The sequence below is a fragment of the Podarcis melisellensis genome (assembly GCF_964234715.1).
Source record: "Podarcis melisellensis genome assembly, chromosome: 1".
Classification (NCBI taxonomy): Eukaryota; Metazoa; Chordata; class Lepidosauria; order Squamata; family Lacertidae; genus Podarcis; species Podarcis melisellensis.
In genome coordinates, this window is record NC_138528.1 from 114,517,611 (window position 1) to 114,538,488 (window position 20,878).

The following is a 20,878-nucleotide window of genomic DNA, read 5'->3' on the forward strand; positions in this document are numbered from 1 at the left end:
TTATTATTATTACAGATTATTATTATTGTTACAGCATTATTATTACAGCATTATTATTATCATCATCATCATCATTTAAAAAGCGCGTTTTTTCTTGTCGATACAGCTAGCAGTCTTTCCTCCTTTCATTCCTACCACAATATTATGGATTAAAGTCGCGACGGAAGCGACCTTAGGAACGCGTCGCTCGCCTCCTTTTTAATTCCTATTAAACTTCCTCTCCCCCCGCCCGCCCCTCCTCATCCGGGCGCTCCGCCCCATCGGCGCCTGCGCGGAGAGCTCGCAGTCCCTTCGACCTCTACCGCTGCACCAGCTCAGCCGGACGAGCCTCTGCTTGCCGCTGCCGGGTTCGAGGTAGGCCCCGGATCCCCTCCTTGTATCCGCCTCCATCGGGGAGCTCAGCCTTCCTCCCGCTCCCGGAGCGCTGCCGGCTGCACTCCTAAAACTCTCCTTTCTCCTCCCCTGCAGCGAGCCAGACGGCCCAGACCCGGGACCCCCCAGCCCGTTGCTCCACCGGCCCGCCCGCCCGCAGCCATGTTCGCCTGTGTCAAGCTCGCCGCCGGGTCCCCCGCCTTGGTGAGTTGGCAGCGGGGCCTGCGCATTGGTCAGAGTGGGTCGCTTCCCCCTCTTGCCCTTGATTTTTTTTTTCTTTGCAAAAGATTGGGGTGCGTTGATGGTTTTTTTGGGGGGGGGATCTGGACTCTGGGACAGAGGCGACCCCCGTTAAGTCATTCATTTGGAGGGCATGCCTTTTTGCAAAGAGTCATTCATTTGGAGGGCATGGCTTAACGGTGCTTTTTGCAAGGAGACTTGTCTCATGCCTCTCTCCTCTGTCCTCCATGCTGCAGGCTGGGCTTGCTTTCTACGTCTATCAGCGTTTCATGCATAAGTTTAAGGACGATGCGGCCCTCCTTGCAAAATGCCGCCCCCCCCCAATTGGCCCACTGCTGCAGAAAGAGTGTGGAAAAACTGGGTGACCTTAAAAGCGAGTAGGTGATCCAAGGGCAAGAACAGGCCGCAGCAGCCTCCCAGCCATTCATTCATAAGGCCTTTCCTCTTAATCTGTGCTTGGAGGGCTAGGCCGCTAGGGTGAATTGACAGGTCGATCTGTCAATTGACTTATAGTGCGGAGGAAGGGTGTTGCTGGGTTCGCTGGGAACTGGTTTCCTGGTCTGGGGGTGCTTATGTGAGGGCGCTGACTGGTCTTGGGGTGTTAGATTGCTTGGTTGCCCCACAAAACGAGTTAGGCTGAATTCGCCAGGCCTGTCTTTTAATGGTTCTTAGGATTTAAATATTAGAATTGCTTTTGCAGACCTGTAGGGTCGGGAGTGACCTGAAGGTCATTGAGCACAGCAGAGTTGCAGCACTTTTAGGCAATGTGTGCCAACGTTACAAACGGCAGTGTGCTACAGGAGCTCTGAGCTTTCTTAGTGGTACCTGTAGAATGAAGGCAAACAGGAATTATGTGCCGTGGGCTTGTTTGCTTGAGATGTTGCAGACAAGGGCAGATAGAAGGATTGTTGAAATAATAAAATCTCATCTGGAAACACTTTCCCCACTCTTAACCTGCCTCTGAAATCTGTCCTAAAAGTTAGTTAGTCACCAAAGATGAGCTGTCTCTGAAATCTCACTGTTGGTTATGGCGTTAACACTTGATAGCATGGGAAGGAGAGAAATAGAGGAGATCCTTGCTTAGAGTTCCAACTAGATCCTTATCTCAACAGCAAAAACACTTTAATACCGTATGGGAATACAAGGTTCTGATGAGATGCGTTATCCAACCAACGTGTGCCAAAAGTGAAGGTCAGACTTCAAGAGCAGTTTTTTCTTAGGGGCATTGACTTAGCTGTAGTCATTATAGTAAGCATGACTGGAGATCAAAATTGTGCCTTTGCAAGTCCTGATGAGCCATTGATGAGCTTCACGGAATAAGAATTTTCCTCAATGGATGGATTTACTGAACTGTGATTGTAAAGAGAACTAAATCCCAGGAATCTAAAAGCTGCTGGGATGTTGTGTAGTTATTGCTTTGAAGGCTATGGTTGCAGTTTTGTGAGAGTGTCCATTACTTTAACACACTTCTTCTTCACCCTTCCCCTTTTTCAGATGCGCACTGGATCAAGAATTCTGTACAGACCAGTTTCTGCAACGGTGTTGTCTAGGCCAGAAGCCAGGACTGCAGAGGTACCTTAAACAATTCTGTAGCTTCCTAAATGATCTGGTGAGCCCATGTGTTGTTGCCTTGTAATAGTAAAAGCTTGCCACAAAGTGTCAGATTTTAGTTTTTGACAAACACATGCTGCCTTGTGTTTAGTGTCTGAACTTGGAACAACACAGACCTGCAGCTGAGTATGCGTAGTAAAGTGTTTATTTGTACTCTGCTTCTGAAGGAGCATCTCCACCCCCATCGTTCTGCCCGGACCCTAAGGTCCAGCGCTGAGGGCCTTCTGGCAGTTCCCTAACTGCGAGAAGCCAAGTTACAGGGACCAGGCAGAGGGCCTTCTCGGTAGTGGCACCCGCCCTGTGGAACACCCTCCCACCAGATGTCAAAGAGAAAAACAACTATCAGACTTTTAGAAGACATCTGAAGGCAGCCCTGTTTAGGGAAGTTTTTAATGTTTGACAGACTATTGTATTTTAATATTTTGTTGGAAGCCGCCCAGAGTGGCTGGGGAAACCCAGCCAGACGGGCGGGGTATAAATATTATTATTATGATACCAAGGATCTTGAAGCTGCTTATATTTTGGTTTGTTTCTAAGTGGTCTCCAATCTAGGTACTGCTCAGAGTCAGAGTAGCTTAGGTTTTGCCCCACCCCCATATGCCTTGGAAGCCATTTAGTGCAAAAAGCACAGTAGATTGCTTAAACCTCTCTTGCAGAATTTCAGTCCTGTAGGATTAATGCTTCCAGGGCTGTGGGATTGCATCATGCTGTCAGTGGTTCTAGATGGGCAGAAGTTGTTGGGGACATCAGAATCATAATTGCTTTGGGCACTTTCCCCCATGGTTCTTTAAAAAAAAAAACCTAGGAAGAACCTAACACTTTCTAAATCTTCTCACTCACCTGTCCAAAGAAATGTGTCTTAAAGCTCCCCTTTCCTTCCCTGCTGTAGAAGCTTGTGCCTTTCTTAGTACAAGTCTATAGCAAATACTTGTGCCAAATGTAATCCAGTTCTTCTTATTTCTTTCAGGGCAACACAACTTTCCTTACTGGTGCTCAGAACACTGGCAGTCAGCTAGCACTAAGGGAGTTTCAAACTAGTGCTATCAGCAGGGACATTGACACGGCTGCCAAATTTATTGGTGCTGGTGCTGCCACAGTAGGAGTGGCTGGTTCCGGTGCTGGTATTGGAACAGTTTTCGGGAGTTTAATCATTGGCTATGCCAGGTAATGGTCCTTTATTTCTAACTTTCAGCATTATACTGAAAGAGGTTCAAGTTACAGCATTGTTTTTTCCAGGTTCAGGATACTGTAGCTTGTTCTGTTCACCCCCATGGCACAGTTAGCCTGGCTGTGGCTCCCAGAGAAGGCTGGAAATAACTGTGCAGGGCTTCTGCCAGCTCTTCATTTGTCTTCTCCCTGGGATTAAGGAGGAAAGCTCCTTAATACTGGGGACAGAATGGGTGTGGATGGAAGGAAGTTTGTCAGAAGGGCTGAGCACTTGCCCCAAGCGTAAGAAGGAGTAGCAAATTAGACCTGTCAGAAATTTGAAGACCTTGGGGCTTGTATAAAGTAACAAAGCATAACTCGTTCTGTTTACTTAATGCATTTATTAACTGCCGTAGAGCTGAAGTTAGAAAACTTTTGAAGTCGCTTAGAAGACTTTTAAAAACCTCTACAGTCATTAAGCAAGCATAGAAACAGCAGCTATGCTTTTTATAATTAAGTCGGAGCATAAGATGATCAGGACGTTGAAAATGTTTAGCTGAACAGAAGGATCTTTGCCATGTGCAAAGATGTTGTTGTTGCCAGGCAAGCCTTCTGAAAGGAGCAGTCTACAATTCAGGTATTGTTCATGGAAGGAAAGCCTTCTCTTATAATCAGCATTTTTTTTTCAGCAGGGGGCCAGTCCACTGTCCCTCAGACCTTGTGGGGGGCTGGACTATATTTTGGAGGGGAGGAAAGAACGAATTCCTATGCCCCACAAATAACCCAGAGATGCATTTTAAATAAAAAGACACATTCTACTCATGTAAAAACACACTGATTCCCGGACCATCCACGAGCCGGATTTAGAAGGCGATTGGGCCAGCTCCGGCCCCCGGGCCTTAGTTTGCCTATCCATATCTTACAACTTACCTTTGATAGAGGTGGTGGTTGGGGGAGGACATCAGCCGGTTATCTCAATACCTGGGCAGCTTGATATGGGACGAGACACTTCCTGTATTGAGACCAAGGAACTGGGAGAGATGAAACTGTTAAAGCCATTTGAAGCTTTTCTTTTTTAAAAAAACAACACTTTTGCCTCATCTTGGTCCTTAACTAAATGTTTACAATTGAAACTATTCAACTGAAAGTGGGAGGTCTTTAAAATCTCTCTCTATAAAATGAATTACAGTTACTAGTGCTGATGGGGGATTGCATGCATTAGGGGAATTCTTTAATTTTCCAGTTCTAAACTTCTTAAATACTCTTCTGGATTGCATAATAACAGCATACTATGCCTTTGGCTTTGGCCAAGATAACAGATTCAAATTTAGGTAGAGACTGTTGGGAGCCACACAATGTCACTAACAAGTTTGGTGGGTATAACTTTTCATGGGAAGAGGCAGCTGAAATTACTAACTCTTGTGGTAAGTCTTGTGTAGCCACAACCTCCCACTTTCTGAGTAGCTTTAGGGTGGTTTTTTTTATATATTTTAAAATACACACAGCCTTTCATTTCAAATTATCAGACAGAATAGTACAAAACACATTTTAAAATTGCAATACAAAATAATACAAAGCCATAAAATTAATAAATACAAGCAGCTGGTATTAATGACAAAGTCGTGTGGAAATAAATTGAGTTTTAGTAAGCAGTGAAATTACATAATTGCTGGTGCTTGTCTTTGTTCGGAGCAGGTAGAGGGGACTTTTAGCCCTCCATATGTTGGTGAACTACTGTTCCCATAGTCCCTGGCTATGGCTGATGGGAGTTGTAGGTAGAAGGTTTCCCCACTTCTTCCAGAGGAAATGTTAATACTATGCACTTCACATGCTTACAGCTGCCAAATAGCATTGCTTTCAGCAACAACCACATGGTTCTCAGCCTTTTCAGTCATTTGAGCTGCAGGTACTTGGCCGAGAAGTCATGCTGAAACTTGTGTAAATTATTGTTTAGTTGCTGTGTAATAAGCCTTGCACACAAACTTTTTTATTAAACCCTTTGTGTAAGCAATTTGCTCCATAAGCTGGTAACTTTTTTTTCCTCGGCATAGGTTATAATAGTGATGCATTTGTTGAAAAGACTTGCTTCAGAATAAATGCAAACATGACTTTTATCTTTTATTTCAGAAATCCTTCACTGAAGCAGCAGCTATTCTCATATGCTATTCTGGGATTTGCCCTGTCTGAAGCCATGGGTCTCTTCTGTCTGATGGTTGCTTTCTTGATCTTGTTTGCCATGTGAAGAGATCTGTGTGTAACATTGGCATTAATGAACTACAATGTGATTCTGTGAACCTGGGTTCGAAAAATGTTTATCATGGAATGTATGCTACTTCCAAAGCAGCTTAATTAAAGATGGTAACGAGTTTAAACTCTGCCTGTGTCATGTTTGTGTTTTGACTTCGTCATAAGTTTTCCCAAGCACTGCAAGGTCTAAATTTATACCTTAGAAGGGGAAATCCAGATCAGGAAAATTGAGACAAACTCAGTGCAACAGCATTGTAAATCTTGACAGATCATATTAAACACCTGACTTCAGCTTTATCATGCAGCGAACCTGGCTTCCACAATTATATGTTGTATTTTGTTATGGAACTTGCTAATATATATATATATATATATATATATGGAGCTCCATAAAAGCAAGCTACCTGCAGTGCTTTAGCAAATGTAGATAACTTACCCTTAATTCATATAGCAGATCTTGGACCTTGTCCTTTTATATATATTCCAGAGTATTCATGGACCTTACAATAAAATCATCTACATGAACGAGAGGTTCAGCCCAAGGAAGTGAAGATAATAAGTAAAATACTGTAACATTTTATGAATGTTTTGCTCAGGAATGAGAAAGATCGGTAACCACTAACTTGTCTCTAAATAGAAACCTCAGTACTGACTAGGACTTAAAGCTATCATTGAACATTATTAAAATTCTCACCAATGTAGTGAATGTTGCTGAAATCATAAGGATCAGTAGTTCAATGAGGGAATTTAAGTTGCTTTTCTTTGGTCTGCATGACCACTGTCAAATGCAAATCCAGGCTAAATAGGACCATCTGGAAAATTAAGATTCGGGTAGGTAGCCGTGTTGGTCTGATGCCGTCGAAATATATAACAAAATTGTCCAGTAGCACCTTAGAGACCAACTAAGTTTGTTCTTGGTATAAGCTTCGTATCTGAAGAAGTGTGCATGCACACAAAAGCTTACACCAAGAACAAACTTAGTTGGTTTCTAAGGTGCTACTGGACAATTTTTTTATATATATGGAAAATTAAGGGTGCTCAATTTCTTGGAATAGCTTGGCTTTTGTTGCTTTGCTGCTGTCTGGGCTAGAAATAACAAGGAAAAGCTGGAATTTATTTAGATAAATCATTGAGAGGTACTATCTTTCCTTGGGCAGTCCCCATACTCTAGAGACCCTGCTGCAGAAGGCAAAGAAACAGTGCTGAAAACACTTAATGTTTTCCAGGTGTACAGGTATAAGGATGTACTTGCCAGCACCTTTTAATTATGCAGCTGCATTCAATAGGAAATTCATAATTAAGGATGCAAGCAGCATATCAAATTATAGTATGCAGTAGTTGGGATGGGGGGTTAAGTTGGGATGGGGGGTTAGGCTAAATGTGAGCTGGTTCAAACACTGACTGTAGTGTTTAGAAAGCCCAGCACCTTCACAGCCTAACCCTACTTGAAATACAGGAATAATGCTGAACTACAGGCTTTAGTAAAGATCACTCAAACATCAGGGAATGGAAGTAATAGCACTTAAATGCTGATAATGAAATTATTTTTTGAAAGGTGATTTCAGTCATTCTGGTGGTTTCTGTTGCTTTTACTGCTTTTGTTTTAAACTTTCACCTGCTACACAGTGCCTGCTGCCTCTTGTGTATGTTTGTTTCCAGCCAAAGCCTCTCCCTGTGTCATGAAAGACATTTTGGAACCATAGAATTGTAGAGCTGGAAGGGATCCCCCAAACGTCAGCTAGTCCAACCCCGTGCAACCTTGGGAGAGTAGCTGCTTCTCAGGCAGAACTAGGCTAGGCTGGCCACTAGTTCCACTCGCACCACTTAGCGGGGTGAGCAGGGGGCTGTTAATCTCAGCGTGGTGGGTTTGAGCCCCACACTGATCTCTGCATTGTAGGGAGTTGGAATACCAGGGTTTCCCAAACCTGTCCAGTGTGGTGTAGCGGTTATGAGCAATAGACTCATAATCTGGGGAACGGGGTTCGCGTTTGCTCCACATGCAGCTGCTGGGTGACCTTGGGCTAGTCACACTTCTCTGAAGTCTCTCAGCCTCACTCACCTCACAGAGTGTTTGTTGTGGGGGAGGAAGGGAAAGGAGAATGTTGGCCGCTTTGAGACTCCTTTGGGTAGTGATAAAGCGGGATATCAAATCCAAACTCTCTTCTGTCTCCAGCTGCTTGGGGACTACAACTCCCATCATCCCTGTGTGCTGGTCCTGCTAGCTAGGGATGATGGGAGTTGTAGTCCAAAACCAGCTGGAGACACAAGTTTGGGAAAGCCTGACTAGATGATCCTCTACAGTTCTAAAGCAGATTTCTATGGGGGAGAGCGGAACATGTCCTTTCCCTCTTGCAAGTACTAAGACCAAACTCGGCCGGGCCTCCAGCTGTTTGGGACTACAATTCCCATCATCCCTGACCACTGGTCCTGTTATCTAGGGATGATGGGAGTTGTAGTCCTAAAACAGCTGGAGGTTTGGCCGAGTTTGGAGATGCCTAAGACCAAGAATCCCACGTCACGTGTACACTTGTAGAAACCAAAAGCCTCTTCATACACAATTCAATGGGCGAGTAACTCTCCCTGAGAGCTTCTCGCGCGGCCGCACGGAGAAGGCGCGCGCGGCATGTTGGGGGGAGGGGGATGTCGCGCGAGAGGCTGCCGAGCGCGCTCGGCTGTTTCCGGAAGGAGCTTCGGTCAGCGGCCCCGCCCTCGCGGCGCCCAGCAACCACGTGTCAACCCGCTTCGGGCGCCAGTGCGCGCGCGCGCGTGTGTCTTTTCTGCCCCTTCCTTCCACAGCCCACCCTCCCCTCCCCGCCAAAGCGCCTTATCACGTGACTGGCTGCATCTTTTCCTACGGGGTAAGGCGGCGGCGGCGGCGGCGGCGTGTTGGTGGTGGATGCGAGGGGAGGGGGTCCGGGCGGAAAGAGAGCGAGAAAGAAAGAGATGTGTCAGTGAGTTCCCGCGAGATGTGACGGAAGCCTGTGGGGGACACGGGCGGCTTTAATGAGCGGCTTTCCCGGCGGTCGTGAGGGGTGAGTTTTGTGTGTGTGTGGCCTTTTTTTGAGGCGGGGAGGGGATGGTGGTAAACAGAGGAGGTGGAGAAGCCGCTGCCTCTTTCTGTGTGTAATAGCTCGGGGTGTGGCCTTACCCGAGCCGGGGCTGGGGGTGGAAGTCGCCGGGCCCTGTTTTGAGGGGAGGTGGGGGGAGCCTGGCAGGCTGAAACATGGCGCCGCCGCTGCTCTGCATAGAGAGAGCAGGGTGGGTGGGAATTATTTTTTTTGCGCCCATTGGCCATAGAACGCCGCGAGCCCTGGGAAGCCGTTGCTCGCCGCCACTAACTGTCACAGAACGGCGGGGGCGAGGGGAGTGGGCAGACCGAATTTGGCTCCTACCATTCGTCCCCCCCCCTTTCCCCATTGCCCTTGGTGCCGACCACTCCATCACCTCCCTGGAAGGAGCGTTATAAAAGAGCCTTACACTCACACAGCGCCCGGTGTGTTGCTGGAACAGGTCACAGTGGAGGGGGTTTTGGGGGGAGGGTGCAGGGAAGCGCTTGTACTGCAGAGAGAAATGTACACACACATACATATAGGATAGTTCTCGCTGATGGAGGGTGCCCTGAGGCCTGGTCTCTCTCTGCCCCCCCCTCTGTTTTTCTCTTTTTTCCTTCCCCCTCTCCGCCCCTCTTCCTCCCAGTTGAGGAAGAGTGGATGCTGAGCACACCTGCGAAATTCTTCCTAAGGACCATGCTCCTGTGGAAAGTTGGTGGGTGAAAGCACGCAATGCCCTCCAACATTTCTCTGATGAATGTAGGGACGTCCTAAGGAAAAGTGGGACGTTCCAGGATTACAGCAGAAACCAGGACAGCTTTTGTAAATCCAGGACTGTCCCTGGAAAATAGGGATACTTGGAGGGTCTGAAGCATACACAGCTGTCCCCATCCGTTTGCTGCAGGTAAATGAGTGCAAACAGTTACACTTAGTTGGGGGTGGTGGTAAAAAAATACTCAGGCATGTGCATGTACCTGCTTACCTTCTTAGGTTTTGTGCTCTCCAAAGCAAAATGAAGGAGCAACACATGGTGTGTTCAGGCCCAAATGCTGCTTTCCCTGAAGCTGCTGGAGTGTGTTGTGTTGTGTTACAGAGAGATCATTCAGGGGCTGCTGGTAGGCTGCTACTAAGGTGACGGCTTGTTGTACCACAAATCTTAGTTATCAGACTGTTGTACCACAAATCATAGTTATCAGGCTGTGTCTCATTCCACATTTTAGTTCCCTGATAGGTAGCGTTTGATAAAGTAGTAGTGGTAAGTTACGTTGTGGTTTTACATAGTCTACTGATAAAAAGGCAAGGAAATTGGAGAAGCCTCTTCTGTATTTGTTTATTTAAGGAATTTTCATCCCATCCTTCAGCCAAAGAACATTTGCTTCCTGTAGAGCAGTAAGAAAATGACATGCCTTGCCTTCTGACTTAGAATATGCAAAGCATCTGGTTTTTATTGTGTGAAGTTAGCATAATACAGCATATCTCAGTTGTTTAAAGTTTTAAAACCTTGGTGTCTCAAACAAACTTGTTCTGTAGGTTGCTTCATTACCACTATGATGTGTTTTAGGTCAGGTGTATTTGTGTACATTCTTTTCCCCATTTCCCTTTATATAAAATAACTAATTCTGCATCTCCTGTTAAATCTCTGAGGAATTTTCTTGGGTATATGATTCTGGAGTATAGGAATATCTTTATTGAATTGTAGAATTCTGTGTTCAGTTTTTCCATTAAGATAACCCACTTCCTTGTTCCTATTGGCTTGTGGTAGATGATTATGGGATGGGAGTTTTCTATAATTTCAAAGCTGCTTTTTTTAGTAGCAGCATAAACTAACTATGGAACGAACACACAGAACACATACACAATTATTGAGTGTTCTCTAAAGTGTAAGGTGATTGTTACGTTATAGAGCATGCTGATCATTCTGATTGGGTGGCCAAGATGCATTCTGTAGATATAGATAATTCTGTAAATCAAGAGAATCAGTAGATTCTCAAACTGGGATTGTTGACACAGAAGAGTGTGGATGTGTTTAAAGTTTCAGAGAAGCAGAGGATCCTGAGCCAAGCAGATTAATACATCCTAGCAGAATTCTGGAATTATATTCACTGATGTCTCCAGGGAAGAGGCAAGACAGCCTTGCATGAGATGATTGGGCTGATGGGGACAACATGTTTCAGGAAGCAGGTACTTTTGCGCAGCAGCAGGTTTGCATATCACATAATTAAGGAAAATTTCTCCTTGTGTGTTTATATGGGAACAAATACTTGGTGCTGGGCATGCTCATGGAAGTAGCAAGAGCAAGTTTAGAGGGATGTCTTGGCTTAAAAGGTTTTAGAAACCCTGCCAGAAACAAGCAGTTTATCATGGCAAGCAGTTTTGTAACTAATTGAATACAGCGGTACCCTGGGTTAAGAACTTATTTTGTTCTGGAAGTCGGTTCTTAACCTGAAACTGTTCTTAACCTGAGGTACCACTTTAGCTAATGGGGCCTCCTGCTGCTGCTGCACTGCCACCGCGCAGTTTCTGTTCTCATCCTGAAGCAAAGTTCTTAACCCGAGGTACTATTTCTGCGTTAGCGGAGTCTAACCTGAAGCGTCTGTAACCCGAGGTACCACTGTACTTTATCAAATGCATGTAGCACAATAACACCTGAAGTTGTTATAACTGTGGTCACATAAGACACTAGAGTAACTTGCACACATTGTTGGTGCAGATGACGTGGCAAACCTTAATTAATCAAAAGTAGAAGCAAGGGCTTCTGAAATCCTCCCAGTCATTTGGGAGGAGGACGGGGGAATGACTGTTGCTGAACAAAGTGACAGTCTGCCAGATTTTATCAGGAGGTTCAGTTCTTTCACTTGTAGCATGAATTAGGGTGGCAGGTTTTTATTACACCTATTGATTAACTTATCAATGCCACAACAGTGTTTGTGTTATCATCAACACTGCTTTGTGAATGGTCACTGTTAATATTATAATTATTTCTGCCTTTGCTTTCCCGTTTTCCTTACTGTTTACAATCCAGTCACACCCTCAAATGTACATGTGGGTGTGCATAAAATAATCAGGACAGTACTTCATGCATCAGAAGAAGTGGACTCTATCCCATTAAAGCATATACCATAATATTTGTTTAAGTCTTCTGGGTGACACAGTACTCTTTGTTTTTGCTGCAGTAGACCAACCTGGCTTCCTTGTGAAAACAATTAGTCTTAGCTAAGAGCACCGTCCCCAACCTGATACCCTCTAGAAGTTTCTAGATTACAGTTTCTATAATCCTTGACTGTTGGTTATGGTGGCTGGGGGTGATGAGAGTTGTATACTCCAAAATATCTAGCACACCAAGGTGGGGAAGCCGGTATTAACAAAAGTATTGATACTTGGAAAATTGTATGTTAAGATATAAAGCTAAAGTTTATAACATTTGCTGAGCCTTGAAAGAGTTTTGCTTAAAAATTATGTGATAATCCACTTCATTGATTTTCAAACTATGTTCTGGGAGAACCTGAGGCTTAAAGAGCTTATTAGCAGTTTGTGAATGCGAAGAATGCTAAAGGCAAAAAAGTTTTGCTGAAAGGTGGCTTGGCAGCCACTACTCATACATCTCTTGCAGTGCCTAACCCCAAGAGAATGTTGTCTGTGTTTTAGGGTGTACGGTTCTTTCAGATGGGGTGACAGCAAGGCCCAAGAGCCCTAGGATTTTCAGAAATGTCCAGAGGTTCCCTAGTTAGACAAGTTGATATAGGAAAAAGTCCCTGAAGGTAGAAAATTTGAAAACCACTGACCTATTGGAGTTTGCAATTCCCCAGTTATTGTCAATATTCTAGTCATCGGTAGATGAAAATACTTTCGTATGCACTCTTTGTGTAGTAGGAAGAAACTGTTCAGAATGGCTTCTCTTAATTATTATATTTCTTTAGTAGTATCTTTAGGAATGCACTTAAACTGAAAGCGAAATTTAATAACAGATGTATTTCTCAAAGTATCTTACCAGAAGTGGATATAAATATATAGTGTGTTTGTTGAAGAAGCAGTGATTTATAAATACAGAAATTTCCCTCCTTTCAGAGTATCTGAGTAATTTGTATACTAGTGGCCAAAATTGTAGAAATCTGTTGGGGAAAGTGTATTTTTGAGGTTTAATGGCTCATAACACCACTTTTTTTCTTTTCTTTAGTAATACCATAAAATACCATCTGGACTTGAGGTGCCATTATTTGCCCTTCATGCAATGAAATACCTTTTTGTTACCCAAGAAAATCTTTAATAAAACCCATTAGAAAGAAAGAAATTACAAGAGCAGGGTATGCATGGATTCTGCTCCTGTTATCTTCTCCTTGGCCACTAAAATATCGCCTACCTCTGCTTTGAAAAGGTTTCTTTTGCAGTGCCTTTGTGTTTGCATTTATGGTGGTCAGTGTGCTATTGCTTGGCTCAGGGGCACTATCCAGTGATGTGAAAGAATGAGTTGTTCGATTGTACTAGCTAGCTTATAGTTTGCTTCTTGGCATTTCATTCTAAGCCATCCTCGGGTTTGCTTCTCTCCTGGAGTAGAGAAGTGAAGTGAGGACTTTTGAGCACTGTGCAGTAATATGTTGTTCATTAGCATTAAATCATAATTTAAAATAAACTATGGTTTAATATGATGTGCAAACTGGATAGCTAGTCATTTTACGTGTGGAAGGGGCTATACTTTTTGTTCTTGTTCCTTTATCTTCTTTAAGAACACTTGTCTGGGGGGCGGGATTTAAGAACTCCTGAATGAGAGGTAACATGAGAACAACAGTTACTAACCCACTCTCAAATTGCCTTAATATCAGGATTTATAATATTATGTAGCAATTGGCTTTCACCAGCGCTGGAATAGAACTTGCCATTTTGCTGGAGAGCCTCTAGTTGTTCTTTCTTAGAAAGTAACTAACAGTTTCTTTATAGATCAATATTTCTTCTTAAAATAGTTTTTAAAAATCGCTTTTACTGTGCTTATGCCTTTGGGGATTTCATGGCACGTTTTAGACTTTGGACATTGGCTTTTTCAATAGCAGGCATGGATTACTAAGGCAGCTTGTTCTATCTTCAGGCGGATTTCTCTATCACACTATGTTGAACGTTCCATCAGCGCAAGCATTTCAGTTTGCAAGGCAGAATGATCCTCCTACCCTCCCACTGCAAACTGTTACAGGAGGTCTCCTAATCTGCCCCAAGCCAATTGCAGGGAACACACATTTGGGGGAGACCTCATCAACAAGAGGAAATCCTTATTTAGGGCTTCTGCTGACAGGACTTGTCAGGTGAATTCTGCCCATTGAAAGCAATACAGTTGATGCTGCATTGGTTAACCAAAGTCACAGATAGTGTTGGTGCTGACCTTTAAACAGCCTCAGTCCTGTATACCTGAAGGAGCGTCTCCGCCCCCATTGTTCAGCCTGGACACTGAGATCCAGCGCCAAGGGCTTTCTGGTGGTTCCCTCATTATGAGAAGCGAGGTTACAGGGAACCAGACAGAGGGCCTTCTCGGTAGTGGCACCCACCCTGTGGAACACCCTCCCTTCAGATGTGAAGGAAATAAGCAGCTGTCCTATCTTTAAAAGACAGCTGAATAGGGAAGTTTTTAATATTTAATGCTGCATTGTTTTTAACACTCGATTGGGAGCTGCCCAGAGTGGCTGGGGAAACTCAGCCAGATGGGCAGGGTATAAATAATAAATTATTATTATTATTATTATTTGTATCCTGAGTATGACTTCTGCAAATGAAAGAGCTCCTGTTAACAGCAGACTATAGATCCATTGAACAATCCTGTTGGTAGGAGGAAAATAGAATATGGGAGAGTGTGTTGAACTGAAGTGGAAAGAAAGGAAAGTGGTTCTGATGCATGAGTGGAGGTGGCTGCGGAACATATGCCCGCACTGCCCAGGGCAGGTGCACTCCTGAGGGGCACAGAGGGTGCCCTCCCAGGCACAGGATAGCTGCTCCGGTGCACAGAGCGGCCCACGCTCCCTGCAGCCGGGGGCAGAGCGAGCTGCCCACAGGGGCGGTGCGAGCCACCCTTGGCGGATATGCGGTGCACCACCCGCCCACCACTCCCAAGCCTCCCCCAGCTGTCAAAACAAAGGGGGAAGGAGGGAATGCTGCTAGCAAAATGGCACAGCTCCCCCCCTTCCCCCGATGGCTAGGGTAGTTTTGGGAGTCGCTGGTGAGCAACGCCCATAATTCATTAGAATACTAGGCCTTTCCTTACACTGCTCAGTCCTCCTCCCCAATGAAGGCTTAATACAGTCAAGGGAAAAAGTGTGGCTGCTGTATTAAAAACTCAAGTTTGTTAGAGCTTAAATACTGATGAAAATGTTAATGCATTATATAACCAGGATAAAAATAGGTTTTTGTTCTGGTTATAAAAAGGGATTACTATAAAGCTTTTTTGGCTTGGCTTCCTTGTTGTCTTGGTCACCTTTATAAACTTCTTTTTATCATTATACCAAGGTTCAAATTGCCTGTGACATTGGCAGATCTGGATGTTTAAGCCATTTATCTCCCAACTATTCATCAAGTCAATATTTAAGAGTATATTGAAGTATGTAGGTGAGAACTACATACTACCCAGCTGCTTACCTTCCTTTCCCTCCTTTTTCTGCCAGTTGGGCTCACTACTTGAATAAGCAAAACAGACTTAGACATGCTAGCCTGCTGCTGTCACTTGTACTGTAACTTGAAACAGATCTTGCCTATCTCCCTTCTCTGTTTTGGTTCATCTGAAAAGAACAACTTTTCAGTGCTTCTACAAATATATAATTCTACAAATGAATAATATTGCTTATTGTATCAAGAACCGTTGGCTTCATGCATTTTATATGTCAAATCCAGATAAATACTGGCATTGTATAACTGATCTGCAAGGGATAGAATTGGATAACATCTTAATTTCTTAGGAACAGAGTGATACTCTGAATCGGGGTTGGCAAACTATGGCCCGCAGGTCACATACGGCCCAAGGGGGTCGTTAAACTGGTCCCCAGCCCTTGGCGTCCGCTCGGTCAGTCCCCATGTGGAGCTAAACCAGCGCAGCGCACCAGTGCAGGGACTGACCTCCAGGATGCAGCCACGGCTTCCTATTGGCTGCAGGAAGCTCCTGCAGCCAATTGGAAGCTGCAGATAACAACGGCTCTGCCGCCATGGCTCCGAAAGCCAGCGGGAAAAGAGCTGTGTGCGCATGCGTACCGGTGTGCGCGTTCCTGCGCATGGGCGATCCAGCCTGCTAGCGGAAAAGTTTACTGACCCTTCTCTGGAGAGTGTCGGGATAGGAGATGAGATGGGATAGTTCAAATAGGAAGCTTGCTGAGACTTATAATGATCTTTAAGGATAAGTCCAGAGTATATATTTTATTCCCTATGAGTAGGTTTGACTTTCTCCAGGTTCATGTTTACATGGGCAAGCATAATGTGTAAACAAGGCTTTTATGGATTTTGCCATCAAAGGTTCTATGACTGCAAGCTGGAGGAAGTGCCATCATGATAATAGAATTTACTGCTTTCCATATCCACATTCATCTAGTTCATCATGTTTGCCCATATCCATCATACCCCAGGGATTTTCAAGAGTATTTACTGGGGCAGAATTATTTCATGAACCCACCTCTAGTCTAATCTACCTCATAATGTTGTTGGGGAAATAAATTCAGTAAGGACAGTCTTTTTATTAGAGAATGTTTGATTCCAGAGTTAAGGTACAGGCACTGAAGCAGAATAGACCATTCCCATGGAAATCGGGTGCATCCACTCCAACCATTTAAGATATGGTAAAAAAGAGATAATTTAATAATTGACTTTCCCTTCTTGATTTGCAGAACCACTGTCATGAAAAGGAGGCTATAATAAATCGTTTACCTTATGAAATTTGGCTTACATGTGAAATCTGCCAGGTATATATATATGTGCATGTTTTAATACATTTATATTTTGTTTTACAACACAGCTTCTGTGAGCAAGTTCCAACATTGTGCCAGCAGACACAATGGGAGTTTCCCTTCCTGTCTTCCTTCTCCCACCTTTTCCAGATGTTTCCCAACCCTCCATAGCAGTTTTGGAGGGATGGTGGGGGCTGTAGAGAGCAGGAGAAGTCTCATTTGTGCGAGTGGGCCACCACAGTTGGATATCTTATATTTTGCAGAAATGTTTCCCAGCTTGCCATGCAGAGGAATGTGTCAGATTCAGTTTCACATCTGCGAGACATAAATACCATAAACTATTTGCCTTTCATGGTGTTCCTCTCATGATTTTGGAAGCCTACCTTAAAAACTGTTAAAGTGTTTGTTGAAATACTGCTGCTTTTGAGACTTGGTCATAAAGAGACATTTTATAAGGGGGGAAATACCAATACACACCAACTTTCTTCTTGCATTTGTGGAGGATGTTAGTTTGTTGACTTAGAGCAATTGCCCTGACTCACTGGATATGTTTGTTATTTCAATGTAGGTAATACAAGGACCTGTGGAATATGAGTGATGACAAACCCTTTTTATGTACTGCCCCTGGATGTGGACAGGTAATACATGTTAAAACTATCTGTGTTAGTTAACAGAGAAACATTTGTTATATCAGAGGAAGTAGTTTACCTTTCAGTTTGAGTCCTAAGAACATTTTTACTCATTGCCTAAAGTTAACAGTCAAACTCTGCATGCTTCTTTGCTGCACATGTTCAACTACTTGTTTAAATGGATGGCACTGTAAGCTCTGAAAGCCAACGTTGCTTATTTGGGATAGGCAGCAGAGAACTCTGTCACCACAGCCTCCAAATGAGCATTGTGTGGCAGTGTTACTGACTATACTGAACACCACACCCCAATCCAGCAATGAAAGCTGCATAGCTTCGAACACCACACATTAATAACTACTTTCATGAGAGCTCTTGATTCAAGGAGGGATCAGTGTGCAGAGGGTTGGATGAAGAGGGGATGACCACTTGTATATGATGTCAGCAACTTTTAGAATTGCTAAATGTTTTTTGTAGATGACAGAAAATACAGCTTGGCTATGGTATTTCAAAGAAAAATAGAATAATTGAAGAATTACCAAGATCCTTAAGGTTACCGAGTGATTTCTTGAGCTCTCTTTAATTATATAAAAAGGCTTGTTGGTATTTTATCATACTGGACTGTTATCTTCATTTCTGTAAGGGGATTTCACCTCCCCTTTATTCCTGTTCTGTATGGGCTCTTCTACACAGCCTTTGAAAACCCCATGTTTTCCAAATCCGTTTTGTGCATTGTTTGTGCATCATAGCCTCTGTGGTTCTATACCACCTCTGTTTATCAACTGATTTCACTTTTCCCTGTATGAGGACCATGCATTCTGCTCATTTATTTCTCAGATCTACTTTCATGTTGAAAACCCCACCCACAGAACCCGTGTCATTAACATATAAAGTTGAGGACACTCCTTTCTGTCACAGTTTGCAGCAGAAATTAGGGGGAAACATGCACCCTACATTTTCTTTTTCAGTATTTCCATAACATCGTTTGATTACTGCTGCACTCTGACTAAACATCGTTAGCAATGCATTTCAGTGATGCACATCTCTACCTCACCCTACTATCAGCACTTATACAGTATGAAGCCTTGTCTTTCCCAGAGCAGCTGTGATGGATGTTTCATCTGCTTCTGAACTTTCCCTTCATGAGGCTTTGATGGGGCATGGCAAGGACAGAATTTTGAGTTTTTTACAGTGCAATCCCACATGTGTCTATTCAGAAATACAACCCATTGAATTCAATGGGACAGACTCCCAGATAAATACATCCTAAATTCTTGTGAAAAGGATGTAAGGGAGGTGGAGAAAGATGTGTGGTTTGTTCCAGCCCAAAGCCAGGAGTAGGGGAGAGAAAGAGAGAAAATACAGTCATACCTCGGGTTATGAACAGTGCGGGTTGCGTGTTTTTGGGTTGCGGATCGCACCAAACCCGGCAGTACCGGGAGGGGTTACTTCCGGGTTTTGGCGCATGCGCAAAATCACAAAATGATGTCATGTGCAGAAGTGCCGAATTGCATGAGACGCGGCGCTTCAGGCTGCAAACGCTGCAGATTGCGAACGTGCCTCCCGCACGGATCACGTTTGCAACCCGAGGTATGACTGTAAATTCAGTGCTCCAATCCAGCTTTCACTCCCTTGTGAAAGCTGAGATCCGAGCAACACTTACATGGAAGTTGGCCCCACTGAATTCAGTTGGACTTAGTACTAAGTAGATGTGTGTTTGCCCACAAATAGCTTTGGGGAAAGGGGTTTTTGTGGGTGGCTGCACTACTCATCTGCAAGTTTGTTTGCCAAGAAGAGCCATAAGAGAGTTGAGAGGAGATGGTGGATTATTGTTGCAGTCCAGTTTTTGCTCCCCTTGCTATGCCCCATTTTCCTGGGAGTAAGTTCCATTGGACACACTTCGAAGCAAGGAGGGAGCAGGAGAGCTCTTGCAAGTTGGAGGAGTAGGGAGTGAGGATAGGGCTTTGGGTTTGGTGTGCTAACAACGCAGTCAGGCACTCCTCATATTGAGTGCAAAGGAGCTCCCTCCCAGGTAAATCCACCTGGAAAGGATAGAAAGTGGCACCTGGAAATGGGCAGAAGCAGAAGAAAAACGAGACAGGGAAGGGCAAACTCTATGTGACGTGGTTGTGGGCACAGCAAGGAAATCCGAGACACGGCAAGAAACAGTATATGCCGCTTCATGGGCATATTATATTGGCATATGATGAAAAACTTTGTGATACTCTCGAATGGGGGGAAAAGCAAGTTTTTGCTGCAGGACATCCAAAATGTGAACAGGAGAGGGGGAACATCATGTGGTTCATGCCCCAAAAAGGCAGGAACAGGCAAGTTAAAATCAAGTTCTGAGGACATGCAGATGAGCCCAGTGCATACAAACTTTTTACTGCATCCTAGTGGAAGCTCATGTTGCATGGTCAGTGTTCCTTGTAATGGAATTTTTGTTGCAGTGGTAGAATCTATTTTGGGTATAATCAGCTTCAACAGCAAATTAAATGCAGTTTCTTTGATTTTGAAAAAAAAGCCACTTCTTGACCTTTAGACTGATTCAGCTACTTCTTTCTGCATTTGAAACTTCTCTCTCAGCCCTGAAGTCACTTTAGAACAACATCAGCATGGTTCTTAAGGCTGTTTGTAGTAGCATTTCTGCAATGTGTTTTCCCTGAGTTCTGTGTTTAAAACTGATGTAATTAAATATCAATGTTAGACAAAGAGAGAGAGAGTAAACTATTGTTGTGCTGCTCAGCTGGCTACCATGAGCAGCACCCCCAATAGGGCTGTTGTACTTGTGGTCTGCATTAAGCCCTTTGACAGCACAGAAAGCTTTCTGGCCATGCAAAGTCAAGTCCATTGCAAGAATAATACTGGTCAGTGCTAGATTTAAAACAAATTAGCCAGTTCGTGAAAAGCGTATAGGGTGAAGTTCAGCAACACTCATGGCCAGCTATACTGATGAAGCCTTAGCCAATACATTGTAATGCAGTAGCTTAGGAGCAATTAATATTCAATATTTTAAATATTGGGGACACTAGTTTCACCTTTGTAAATCATTCTATATACTGGACTATTAACAAGTGTGAGAAAAGAGTAGGTATGTCAGGGAAAAAAGATTCAGAAATGATCAGTTATTTTTGCGTGTTTTCTTCTTTGTTTGAGTCTTGCAGGCTATTTCTCCCCCCCCCCCCCCCGCCCAGCATTCATTTTTGGGAAAGAGCAATTTTATATCGGAAAAATACAATGGCAGCACTGCTGTATTATGTATAATCTCCAGCTTCCAGCGGGGCATGCATTTACACTTGATTTTTTTTAAAGTTTGTTTCTCAGAAGCTGCACTAAAGAAACCCCAAAGTGTCTGTTAAGCTTTGCCAAGTACAAAAATAGGCTTTTTTCAAGAAAATGCATATTCCCCCCTCTCTGGCATTCCCTTGAATAATGTTCTGCATTAATTGAGTCACTTTTTATACAGACAATCCTATTGTGAGTCTGCCTGAGCAACTACAATCTTGATATTATTATTCAGCTGCTCATCAAAACAAGGTTATAGGTGGAGTGAAACCTTTGTCAAAAGTTGGTATGGACCTCTTAGTATTTGTGCTGGTGCTATTTATATGTTGAGGATATCTTGCAGATTATTTTTTTTAAAAAAAACAACCTTTTTGTCCAATGAAGCTTACTTTTATCATTT

General features: G+C 43.8%; 2 protein-coding genes across 9 annotated transcripts in view; both read left to right on the forward strand.

Annotated features, from left to right (window-relative positions):
- The first annotated feature begins 231 nt into the window (after nt 1–231).
- On the forward strand, nt 232–5,741 carry ATP5MC3 (ATP synthase membrane subunit c locus 3). Its single transcript, XM_081899341.1, has 5 exons — nt 232–354; nt 469–576; nt 2,107–2,184; nt 3,191–3,387; nt 5,497–5,741. Exons 2-5 carry the CDS (start codon nt 535–537, stop codon nt 5,609–5,611), a joined length of 432 nt encoding a protein of 143 aa, XP_081755467.1. The 5' UTR covers nt 232–354; nt 469–534; the 3' UTR covers nt 5,612–5,741.
- Nucleotides 5,742–8,423: 2,682 nt separating this feature from the next.
- ATF2 (activating transcription factor 2) overlaps nt 8,424–20,878 on the forward strand; it is a 38,572-nt gene continuing 26,117 nt past the window's right edge. For 2 of the 8 annotated variants that reach the window (XM_081883429.1, XM_081883433.1), the window contains exons 1-3: nt 8,490–8,648; nt 16,508–16,582; nt 17,136–17,205. In XM_081883429.1, coding sequence (XP_081739555.1) covers nt 17,158–17,205 — 48 coding nt within the window. In that variant the 5' untranslated portion in view covers nt 8,490–8,648; nt 16,508–16,582; nt 17,136–17,157. The other 6 variants (XM_081883432.1, XM_081883436.1, XM_081883434.1 and 3 more) reach the window with 5 other exon arrangements.

Coding starts and splice junctions, on each gene's coding strand:
- ATP5MC3 (XM_081899341.1), top strand. CDS start 535: ATGTTCGCCTGTGTCAAGCTCGCCGCCGGGTCCCCCGCCTTG. Junction 2,185..3,190: donor CAGAAGCCAGGACTGCAGAG/GTACCTTAAACA, acceptor TATTTCTTTCAG/GGCAACACAACTTTCCTTAC. Junction 3,388..5,496: donor TTAATCATTGGCTATGCCAG/GTAATGGTCCTT, acceptor CTTTTATTTCAG/AAATCCTTCACTGAAGCAGC.